Genomic DNA, 12,667 nt, shown 5'->3' with positions numbered 1-12,667 from the left:
AATTCACGTCACATCTGCACGCTGCACGCTGGGGTTTGTTTTGGTTGGATCAGGGAGAGCAGCATATGTGCCTCCTGATAAGAGACTAATAAGTTTCGAAACCGGTAGAGGTGCTTGCAGCACTCTCTGATTGGACTGGAATATGGTTCGGCTGTATTTTCGTTTTGCAACGAAATTGAAAATGGTTATTCATTTTTTATTTACATTTACTCTGTGTGGAGTATGAAGGGAACCATTCTCGTTGGAACTTTACCGCGCTGAGCAGACGTGACGTGAATTGTAAATTGTAGAATTCCCTCATCTTCCTTAGTCTCAGCATCCGTATGGCTTGCAAATTGTAGAAGCCTCGGAGGTGTAACCAGAGAAGGTTCCCATTGTTTTCATTCTGGTGGGATATGTTATATGCCATTAGAGTGAAAACTTAGTCTTTTGCTAGCAGTTGCCGCTAGGGCATCTATGCCATTTCGTTCGTTGCAATTCGGGACTGCACGCTGGGGTTTGTTTTGGTTGGATCAGGGAGAGCAGCATATGTGCCTCCTGATGAGAGACTAATAAGTTTCGAAACCGGTAGAGGTGCTTGCAGCACTCTCTGATTGGACTGGAATATGGTTCGGCTGTATTTTCGTTTTGCAACGAAATTGAAAATGGTTATTCATTTTTGAAATTAAAGTACTTAAAATTTTCTGCATATATCACTATTTACTTTTTTTTTCAGACGAACGGAATTTTTAACCGTCTCTGCAAAACCCACGTTTTACATTTCAAAACTTTATTTTTAATTAGAATGCTGTCATTTGATAAATTTCTTCTAGTTTTTTGCACAAAAAGAAAAAAAGGTCGAAATTGTACAAAACAGTGTCACAAAAGGTAGGACTCTAACAAAATAAAGCTTAAAATATCGTGATTATTAATATTACAAATTAAAATGCAAAACAAATTAAAATACAAAATGTTGTATAATATAAAATGATATGAGCCGTTGTCTTTTAGAAGGTCCTGGCTGTGGTTCACCGGTGGCGATGGGTCTCGATATATATTATATTCTGCTTGTTCTGGAAAATAAAAGAGATGGTGTCAGTTCTAAAGGAGAGATGACGATTGCAAAATAGATTGTGAGATTAAACATACCTTCCGCATTGTGTTGAGGTCGTTCTCCAAGGAGAGATGAATGATTACGAAATAACTTGTGAGATTCTACATACCTATGTCTCTTTCTTCAGTCTCTTCTACGCCCATATCAGAGCTATCTTCCGGGGGCTCAACGTTGTCACACAGTCCTTCGCATGATGTGCAAATTGGGGAACAATGAAGGCCCGGTTTCCTGCATCCACAATTGCGTTGGCAGCCCTTTTTACATTTACAAGAAATACACCGTAGTAGTGAGTTTGGTAAGTGGTTGGCACTGGCAGGACACCACTAGTAGTTTTTTTCCAACCCCACTCACTTGGATCTTTTTGTTGCTCGTCAGGTGTAGCTTGATATAAAGATAACCATTGCTGCACCTGATAGTAAACTCTAGGTGAATGTTCTCGTGTAGCAGTTTCGGTAAGGGGTAATGAGGCAATGTTGGTCTTTTTTTTCTTCTATATAGAGTCATGAGAAATATGTTTCCTGCTGTGGCAACCTCATCCTGATTATTGATTGTGCATTAGGGTCTTTATAAGCCTCAATGGTTGGTTGCAAGTCTGTGTTCTTCTGCAGGACTTTAAGAAATTTTAGTTTCCCCTGATTAAACAATGCGGAAGTAGTATCACAACCACTCATCGCATGTAGGAATAAGATATGGTTAATGAAGATTTTTTCAGCAGCCAGATGAGGGTTGTAAAAGCTTTGCGAAACCTTTCCTTTTCCTGGTTTCAGAAAAAATATATTTTTTGGTGTTAGGAATACACAGGCCAATCAAAGTGACCAGAAGGTCGATATCTTCCCCCATCACTATCACATGTTCATTTGACAGTGTCATCTCAAGAGCTGTTGTGATAATTAGGATATCAGCATCCTCCACAGGATGGAGGATGTAAATTTATCAAAAGACAGCATTCTAATAAAAAATAAAGTTTTGAAATGTAAAACGTGGGTTTTGCAGAGACCACTTTAGACCGAAAGGTTCGTCTGAAAAAAAAAGTAAATAGTGATGTTTGTAGAGAATTTTAAGTACTTTAATTATTTCTGTTAATAGACCATTTACTAAAAGTTAATATTTTTCGAGATGTAAGCAAAAAAGCGGGAAAAGGCAGACATTTTTCGCTTTTTTCGCGATTTACTCAATGTTTCGTCACGAAATTTTGTCCTCAAACCTCATATTCAGATTCAGCAGCCCAAAATACGTATACAATGAAAGAAATCAGAACTACCCCAAAACTTTTCTAGTCGAAACACAACTTGATTGGATTAAGTTGTTAGTTGTGAGCTTTTATATTTTCAAAATGCTGGCAAAAGGTTATTATGGGGAAGATGTAATAGTCCGAGCAGCCAAAGTAACGAGACTTAAAGGACATTTAGAAATAACTAATGAAGAAAAAATAACCAAGAAAGAAACGGAGTTGGAACGTTCGAGCAAAAGATAGCTCAATGAGGTGGAGAAGAACAAAGCACGATGAACAGAAACACGGTCAAGATTGGCACGTGCAGGCCAGAGAATAAAAATATTGCAGAGGAATTGTCAAGCTAGGAGCCTACACGGCTGAGTATAAATGGTGATCATATGTTGATGGTAGATATGAAAGTTGTACCTAAATTACAGATCAAACAAACCACGTCGAATAGATTTTTAGATTTTGAGTTCTATGAACCCTAGGTTTAGAAGCCAAACATACATTGTGGTTTTTAAAGATGTCTCACTGCTTTTGTGGTTTCGGCTGGAGCAAAATCCTGAAATAAAAACAAGAAAAGTAAGTAGTTGGCAGTTAACATATAATTACAAAAAATACATCTACAATAAATGTGATAATAAAAATCCGTTTAAGAAACCATATCTAGAAAACATTCAATTTCACTAAATAAATTCAACTTCTTTTTCTTCTTTTTACGTAGACTATGCACACAAGAAATTGTCGTTCCATGGTTTTCATGGTCTTTCCATTCATCTCCTTCCTATTGGGGAAGCCTCTCTTGCAGTCTTTACGTATTTGTTGTCATTCAGCTTATATGCTTTTATTCTACTCTTCCCTTTCTTACTCAGTTCTTGACGATTTCCATTTTGTATCTCTGTCTTAAATCTATATTTCTAGCTCTGTCCCATAGTGTCTTATCATTGATTTTTCTCTTTGCTGTTTCTATCATTCCTTTTTTCTCTCTGTGTCAGGTTGTGTTTCTGCCGCATATGTCGTTATTCGTCTGATGAATATTTTGTAAATTCTACCTGTCATTTGTTCCAAGATATTTTTTTCGCGACTCTATTTACTCTATTCACTTGATCTTCCACTTCTGTTTCGATTATTACATACCTAGATAGTGTAATGCCTAAATATTTAAATCCTATCAATTGTTCTATTATCTGATCCTCCAGCTCCAATTTTGATCTTAGTGGATTTGCTGTATAACCATGCACCCAGCTAACAATGTTCGTATATATGACGTCAAAATTTTTAGAGAAGTTACGTCAAAAGTTACATCAAATTTTACCTAAAATATACGTATAAAAGTCACAGCGATGTTACCTAACAGTCTTACGTTATTTCTACGTAACCTTTTTAACGTCACTTTCTAGTTGAATTTTCGGTATAAATAATATAAAAAGGATTTAAAATTATTGTGTAGGTAAATAAATCCACATACATGATGCTGACACATTTATTAAATGTTTGGAATAAACATTTATTATATATTTGACCAGTTATTTTTGTATACCCCCTAATAACACCAAAACATTCCATGTATGTTCCTAGAATGTACACACAGGACATTGAAAACATTCCTGGAATATCCCTAAAAGCACAAGAACATTCCCTGAACTGCTACTGCAACTGCGTTGAGAACAGGACACCATTTTTATGCACTATCACTATATACTATTAAAGTTATTATAAAAGTATCCAAATTTAAAATATGTTCAAAAAGCACAAACACAAACAATCGTACACGTTTGGCAAAACATCACGGCCACGGCAAGGCAAGTAAGGTCGCATCAAGTCATACAACAAGCGCCGTGGACAGATACACGGTTCAGAGAAATAAGGAAATATCAGGAATAGTAGTTCAGAGAAATAAGGAAAAAAAATATCATATTGGTGACACAATCCCCTCCAGGCCGAAACCAAATTCTTTGAGTAGTATGGACATTAATAATAATAACCTATATGTTTCCTGCAGCCGCTTTTGATGATATACATAGTTATAAACAAATGAAGATCAAAAAACGATAAATTTTCGCTTTTTTCGTCTATTACCAAAAAGTTAAGCATTTTAAGCAAATTTTTGAGTAATAAACTATACCGTATAAATATAACCCGTATACCGTATACGTATACGTATATATAAACCGTATAAAAAACTTCAATATGGCGTTCGCTGAATATGTCTATCCTTATTGGTTGCTTAGAAAATTGCAAAATAATTAATAAATTTTGAGATTATATAAATATTCATAACTTATGTAAAAATTAACTTAGAACCTTCTTATTACACGGAATGCTGAGACTTCTGGTGCTTAAATCATACCCTAAATTTCAAAGCAACTTGTCAAATAGTTTAAAAGTTATTTAATTTGTTTATTTCAAATTAATTTTTTTTGCAACACTATAAGTCAGAAAATGATCAAGACTTTGGATAGTTTATGAAAGAAGAAAATTTACAGTATTGACAAAAAATAAAATGATAAATATTGCAAAATAATTTTCCAAGAGCATGTGAATTAAAAAAAAGGGGGGCTAACTTCGTCCCTAATTGTCCTTGGACAGATGTTTTTGTTTCTAAATGTGTATAAAAATTCAGTCTTTTTAAATATGAAAAAATAATTTTTCTACGGGTAACGGTTAAAAAGCTATTCTAATTGTTTTTAAGTAAGCAAAAAATTGACATATTTTTGCAAAATAATTTTACACTGTTTAAAATTACTTTTTGTCATTTATTTTTAATTAAGTTAATAGTATAAATGTTCTTCTTTCATAATCTGCCCGAAGTATTATTGTAACCTCATCATTTTCTGACTTATAGTGTTGCAAAAAAAATGAATTTGGTATAAACAAATTAAATAACTTTTAAACTGTTTGACCACTTGCTTTGAAATTTAAAATATAATTTAAGCACAAGAAGTCTCAGCATTCCGTGTAATAAGAAGGTTCTAAGTTAATTTTTACATAAGTTATGAATATTTATAAAATCTCAAAATTTATTAATTATTTTGCAATTTTCTAAGTAACCAATAAGGATAGACATATTCAGCGAACGCCATATTGAAGTTTTTTATACGATTTATGAGTTTCCTACTCTCAAATTTGTTTAAAATGCTTAACTTCTTGGTAATCGACGAAAAAAGCGAAAATTTACCGTTTTTTGATCTTCATTTGTTTATAACTATGTATATCATCAATATCGGCTGCAGGAAACATATAGGTTATTAATATAGATGTCCATACTACTCAAAAAATTTGGTTTCGACCTGAAGGGGGATGTGTCACGAGAAGAATCTTATTTCTCTGGACTAACGCGCGGCAAATTTGAAAATGAACGCAATTAAGAATTATTATAACTGCCTCATCTCTTCGTTTTTGCACAAGTTTCTGTTTGCTTTTTAATTTTTGGGTTAAAAGGTTGCAATAATAAATTATTTTTATTTGTAAAAGAAAACAGGAAAATATCACAGGGCAGGGATCTTTAAATTGTATACAGTAAATTTTAAAAATACTTTTTTTTAATAGTCAGATACATAGACTAATTTAATTGCGTTTAAGTTGTAATATTAGAATAAATAAAGAAATTTTTGTATAAAAAAAATTGTCAAAATTATTCATTAAAAATACCTACCAAAAAGCCACGTTTTAAGGACGAATAAATTTATACGTATTAAATACCTACCAAAGAGTAATTTCGTATCAGTAATGTCAATTTTGATAGATGTTACGTAAAAATACAAAAAAACTTAAAAAAATTTTAAATCATGTTTTATAATGAAAATAGCGATAAGGACCATATTGAAATATAAAGTATCAGAAACTATGACATTAATTTTGGTAGATAGATTGTGTGGCAGATTTTGTTAGATTTTTCGAAGGAGATATCAAATACCGTATACACTAGTGTGTACAAACCACAAATGGCATTTATACAATGATGAGTACAATGTGTCTTCCGACTGGCGGTATATCTCTTAGCTATGTATTTTCCATTTTCTCCCCGTTATCCATTTGGTATTTTGATGCTTATATTTTTTCTTAAATTCATTCATTCATCTATAGTACTTGTATAATGTAATTGTATCCGATGTTTTGGAACCATGTAGGTAACAAGTGAAAACAGAAGTAACTGACAAAGAAGACAACACAAAAGAGCTAAAGAGTTAAGAGAAAATAGATACAATATAAAAAGAGTAGTACAAGAAAGCATACAAAAATTATACCAAAACAGCTTAGATGATAAATTAAATAGAACAGAATTCGGGAGTATAGAAGAACAATACTAATACCTACATGGAGAAACTACATACATGCAGCAGCAAAAAGGCTTAAGGTAAAATAGAAAACAAAAAATAGCAATAAGCCTTATTGGTGGGATACAGGAATTAAAAAAAAATTAAAACAAAAAAGAAAATAGTACCACAATTACCTAAGCTTGCCAACGTTGGCCGACAAAACAAAATTTAAAGAAGCCCAAGCTAGAGTCAAAGAATTGATCTGTAAAAAATGACAAACAGGAAAGAAAATATTCCAGAATAAATACATATCTTGGAGATAAAATAAGTACAGAATCTTAGTATGTTTTTCACTTCTGTTTGTTGCTCTAGGTGACAGAATCTCCATAAGTCAACATCTGTCAATCCCATCAACTTCAACAGTCTATTCAGCTAACAGTGCTCTGTTAAAAGACCTACTATGGTTTTTGCAGTTTTCCTGCTTTTGCGAGTTAGGTCTTCTGCACTATAATAAACTGTTTCCCTGTCTTTGTCCTGGTGAATTCCTCCACCATTCCAGAGATTTGTAAGCTACCCATTTTAGCCGTTCTTGTTACTGTCTTGACAACGCCCCAGGAGGGCAATTGAACTTATCTTCCCTGCCTGGTATATTAATTTTGAATTTATTGTCATTATTGCCTTATTTATTTTGAAGCATAATTACCTACATAGTATATCCTCGAGACGCAGAACTAACGATACAAAATATAAAAACAGAACGAAGCCGAACGCGGTACCCAACACAGACTAGTGACAACAGAGATAAACATGAAACTAACGGAAATAATAGAGATTCCTCAATATACAAGAATAGCAATACATAAGATGAAAAATATGGAAATGAGGAAGTTATACCAAAGAGAGAGAGATGAAGTACTGGAACAGCATGAAAACAATGAGGAAATATGGAATATGGAAGAGAGATGAAAAAAATTGAGAGACACGTTATGGAACACTGCAAAACAAGTATGTGGAATAAGAAAGAATGGGAAGAATAATAAAAGAACTGGATGGTGAAATAAGGAAATGAAGCAAGCAGTAAAAAAGAAGAAAGAAATGTGGAAACGATACATAAACACAAATGAAGACCAAGACAGAGACGGATACAGAACACAGAGAAATATAGTGAAAGAACTAGTAAAAGATGCGAAGAAGAAGAGCGGGAAGGAATTCGGTGAAGAATTGAATCAAGGTTTTGGAAATAACAATAAACAGTTTTGGAATAAAATAAGAAACATGAAAGGAACAAAAAGTAAACAAATAAGAGGAATTAGAAATGAGCGAAATGAATTGAAAACAAACATAGAAGACATACTGACTATATGGAATAAGAACTATAAAGAAAAATTCGAGGCAAATAACCAACAAAATAAGGAGAGAGGACAGCAGGAAAGAGAAGAGGATAGGAACAATCGAGTAGACGAAATTCATATCAAAGATACTGAAGAAGCATTGGCAAGAATAAATATTGGAAAAGCGGGAGGTGCCGATGACATAGATCCGGAGATGATGAAGTACGTGGGAGAACGAGGCAAGCTTTGGCTACTGGAAATAATGAGGGAAACATGGACAACAGAAAAGATACCGAAAGACTGGGAAGAGAATTTATTGATACCAGTACACAAGAAAGGAGATGAAGCGGAATGTGATAACTATAGGGCTATATGCCTATCATCAGTGGCATATAAAGTCTACATAATAGAAAGGAAGCTCAGGAAAGAATTGGAAGGAAAACTAGAAGAGGAACAAGCGGCTTTCAAGAAGGAAAGAGGAACAACAGATAATATATACATACTGAGAAATATAATTGAAAGTAAAAACGAAATAGGAGAAGACTTATATATTACGTTTATAGATATTAAAGCTGCTTTTGATTCTATAAATAGAGAACTAATATGGTCAGTAATGGAAGACCTGCAAATCCCGCAAAAGATAGTAAGCGTGGTAAAAAGTACATATAGAAACGTACTTGCTAAAGTGCAATTAAACGGAAACAGATCGCCAATAATAAACCTAAGGAGAGGAATAAAACAAGGGGACAGTCTCAGCCCAGTTTTGCTTATATTAGTAATGGATAGAGTAATGAAGAGTGCTAAAAGAAGGTCAAGGCAATTACAGTCAACAATAGGGTACAGGAATTTAGTACCAGCGAGAATGGAGGAATTAGTATATGTAGATGATCTAGTAATAATAGCAGACAATAAAGAGAAAATGCAAAAATTAATCGATATCTGGGTGGAAGAAATAGAAAATTTGAAAATGGAGGTAAATGTAAAAAACAAAGACCATGATAGTAACCCAAAAGAAAAGAGAAGAAATAAACCAAACGATATTTAGGTGCAAAAACGAAATAATAGAAACAGTCTCGACGTTTCAATACCTGGAGTAATAATATCAGAGGATGGAAAGCTAGATCAAGAAATCTCATACAGGACGAAAAAAGCAAATAATACTATGCACTAAATAAAACAATATTTGAGAAGGAAGAAATAGATAAAGAAATAAAACTGAAGATATACAATGCAATATCTGTACCAACTTTATATGCAAGTGAGAGATGGGTAAACAATGCAAAAATAGACAGTACAATAAACGCAGCGGAGATGAAGCAGCTGAGAAAAATAGCAGGAAAAACGAAATTGGACAGAATAGGAAATGAAGATATTAGACAAAGACGGAATCGATAATAACCAAGATCCAAAAAAGAAAATTAAAATGGTATGGACACATTAACAGAATGGACCAGGGAAGACTACCAAAGCAGGTGATGGAATCAAAAAGATATGGTAAAAGAAGGAAAGGGAAGCCAAGGAAGAGATGGATCGATCAGATTATAGAAATTGGACAGGAAAAGGAAAAACTTATCAACAAATGAAAAAATTTAGCAAAGGACCGCAAGAAATGGAAGATATGGATAGAGGATGAATAAAACCTCCAACGCCACTGAGGGGCATACCAAGTTTCGAGAAAGAAGAAGAAAAAGAGAATTTATTGTCAAAGGTCTTGCAAGCTTTTAGCTCCTGTATTAGCTTTTTATTGTCAGCATGATACATCGGGCTTATATGTATGTTGCTAACTCTAAATTAATCTGTGCTTCACCGATCTGGTTTCGCCGTGTATAAAGATGTAAAGAAATAAAGGGATGGTAAATTCGGTAGGACTACCAACGCCGCTGTAGTTTTGTACTTACTGAAAAACTGCAGTCATATAAATCAACTTCATAGTACTCTGTACTGTGGTTTATGGTTTGATTCCTACATCATCAATATTTTATTTATAATTAAAAAAATAATTATGAAAATAAAAAAGTATTTTTGTTAAATATCAAGTCAAAATATATGCGAATAGGTTTATATTTTTAATTTTGTGTGGATCAAATCACGCAGATTGATCTTTCTAACCTTCCAGGTTTTCTGACAGCGATACGCCGTCGGAGTGTGATATTGAAGGTGGACGAGATCGACGAAACGCAGATGGAGCCAGCGTGAGTAGCGTAGGTAGTTCCACTAGCCCACCCAGGGAAAGTGAAAGGAGATCCCGAAGAGATCAAGAGACCATGCAAGCATATCACATGTGTAACAACAATAGGAAGGTGAGTTCGTTTAATATAGATCCAGAATGTTTCATTCGTGTTTGTATTAGTTGTCAAATAATAAATTGCAAAAGGGAAACTCTCAAACAAATCTATAATTACTTTTCACTTTTCTGTGATGTGTCTGATGGTTTGTAGTTGTCCGCAGTCCCAAAGTGGGGATAGTCGTTTACCTCATTTGTGCATCCTGTAGTTACATCTGCAGTGTTGGGTTCTCATTCTGTTCAGCATAGATTATGTGTTACGTGCCAAATCGAATCTTGGTAATTTTTGGGTTGATACAAAGTCTTGTTTTCACTCTGTTGTTCAGTTCATTCTTGGGTTAATGCGGTCGTGAGGTTAAACTCTACTTCCGCAGATGACTTTGCCGATTTTGTTGAAGGTTGTCTGGAGCGAAGTTGGAAATGGTAAGCAGCATCATGTCTCGATGGATTGGTACGTATAGTTATTAATAATTTTTTGTACTCACTTGTAAGTGTAAGAGAGTTGTGTCGAAATTTGAATGGTGCAATGTGGCTCAGAACAGGAAGTCATTTCGTGGGAGTGGATTTGACAACGCCAGCAATTATTTTCATTTCAGTTGTTTAATTTTATATATATATTTTTTGTACGGCTGCGCTGTCAAGCCAGACTGTTGAGCTGAACAGTCTCTGGATGATATTTTGTCAGATGTTCTTTGAAGAATAAAGTTCTAGTACCAAAGTACCTAGGTAATTTTATTTTTTGAAGAATAACGTTCTAGTACCAAAGTACCTAGGTAGTTTGGCGTTTTATTGTAGGCGAGTGTGGCTTTTTCGAATTGTATGTTATACAGGGTGTTTCATTAATAATTGTCCATATAGTAACTGGAGAAAGCTTAGCACAAAATACGAAGATTTAACCCAAAACAATTAAATAAAATGTGGTTATTTACTGAGTTACAGGGTGTTTTATCTAAAAATTTTAAAATTATTTTTGCTCAGCATTTTAAAACTACTCGACGTATCCTTTTTAAACTTTGCAGAAAGTGCGACTACTATACACCCTACGAAATTATAATAAACAAACGTTTTTAGCTACTACCAGAGGCGTACGACAGGGAATAGTGAATGGTTGACCCTTCTCAAATTCTACGCCACTGGAGGAATTATTATTTTAGTGTCATTTTTAGATTTTCCAATACTTTCTACGTAAATAACATACTCTCTATTGGTAACGATAATGTCATTATTTTTCGAGATATTTGAAGTTAAATATGAAACGGCACAGTTATTTTGATTAATTTATAATATGATTCATATGATTAAAATTTAAAAATTATTTGTACCCAGTACTTTAAAACTATTTGGCGTATCCTTATCATACTTGGCAGAAAGTGTAGGTACTGTAAACTCCACTAAATTAAGATAAATAAACGTTTCTAGCTACTACCAGAGGCGCACGACAGGGGATAGTGGCTGGTTGACCCTTCCCAAATTCTACGCCACTGACGAAATTGCTATTTTAGTGTAATTTTTTTATTTTCCAATGCTTTTTATGTAAATAATATACTCTTCATTCGTAACGATAAAATGATTAGTTTTCGAGATATTTCAAATTAAAAGTGAAGCGATACAATACATTAATCAAAATAACCGTGTCGTTTCATTTTTAACTTCAAAGATCTCGAAAACTAATGACTTTATCGTTACGAATGAGGAGTATATTATTTTCATAGAAAGTATTGGAAAACCCAAAAATTGAACTAAAATAACAATTCCGCCAGTGGCGTAGAATTTGGAAAGGGTCAACCATTCACTTTTCCCCATCGTACCCCTCTGGTAATAGCGAGAAACGTTTGTTTAACATAATTTAGTAGCCTGTATAGTACCTATACTTCCTGCCAAGTATGAAAAGGATACATCGAATAGTTTTAAAATGCTGAGCAAAAATAAATTTTAAATTTTTAGATAAAACACCCTGTAACTCAGTAAGGAACCACATTTTATTTAAGTGATTTAGGTTAAATCTTCGTATTTTGTGCTAAAGTTTCTCCAGTTACTATATGGACAATTATTAATGAAACAACCTGTATATTACCCTTACAAGCTTGTTACTAAGGTGGAAACTAGAAATCTATGTTTCCATGACGTTTGGTTGGAGCCTCTATTTATGGAAGTACTTTCCCACTATATCTAAAGCTTCCGCGATTTCTTCTTCCACCTGGTTTCCTTTCTAGAATTTCTTTGGAATGTCTTATATGAGGTATTATTTGTACGTAATCAAACCAGAACTGTTGTCCAATATGTTTTCCATAAACTTGTCCAAGTATCTATACAGGGTGTTTCATTAATAATTGTCCATATAGTAACTGGAGAAACCTTAGCACAAAATAAGAAAATTTAACCTAAAACACTTAAATAAAATGTGGTTCCTTACTGAGTTACAGAGTGTTTTATCTAAAAATTCAAAAAATATTTTTGCTCAGAATTTTAAAACTATTCGACATA

General features: G+C 33.6%; 1 protein-coding gene across 1 annotated transcript in view; it reads left to right on the top strand.

Moving 5' to 3' along the window:
• LOC114331790 (regulating synaptic membrane exocytosis protein 2) overlaps positions 1-12,667 on the top strand; it is a 421,091-nt gene that overhangs the window by 278,941 nt on the left and 129,483 nt on the right. Inside the window, exon 10 of the mRNA XM_050648222.1 lies at positions 10,016-10,199. Coding sequence (XP_050504179.1) covers positions 10,016-10,199 — 184 coding nt within the window. The remainder of the gene's footprint in view (positions 1-10,015; positions 10,200-12,667) is intronic.

The sequence above is a fragment of the Diabrotica virgifera genome, chromosome 4 (assembly GCF_917563875.1).
Source record: "Diabrotica virgifera virgifera chromosome 4, PGI_DIABVI_V3a".
Classification (NCBI taxonomy): domain Eukaryota; kingdom Metazoa; phylum Arthropoda; class Insecta; order Coleoptera; family Chrysomelidae; genus Diabrotica; species Diabrotica virgifera.
This window is presented reverse-complemented; position numbering and strand designations above follow the sequence as displayed.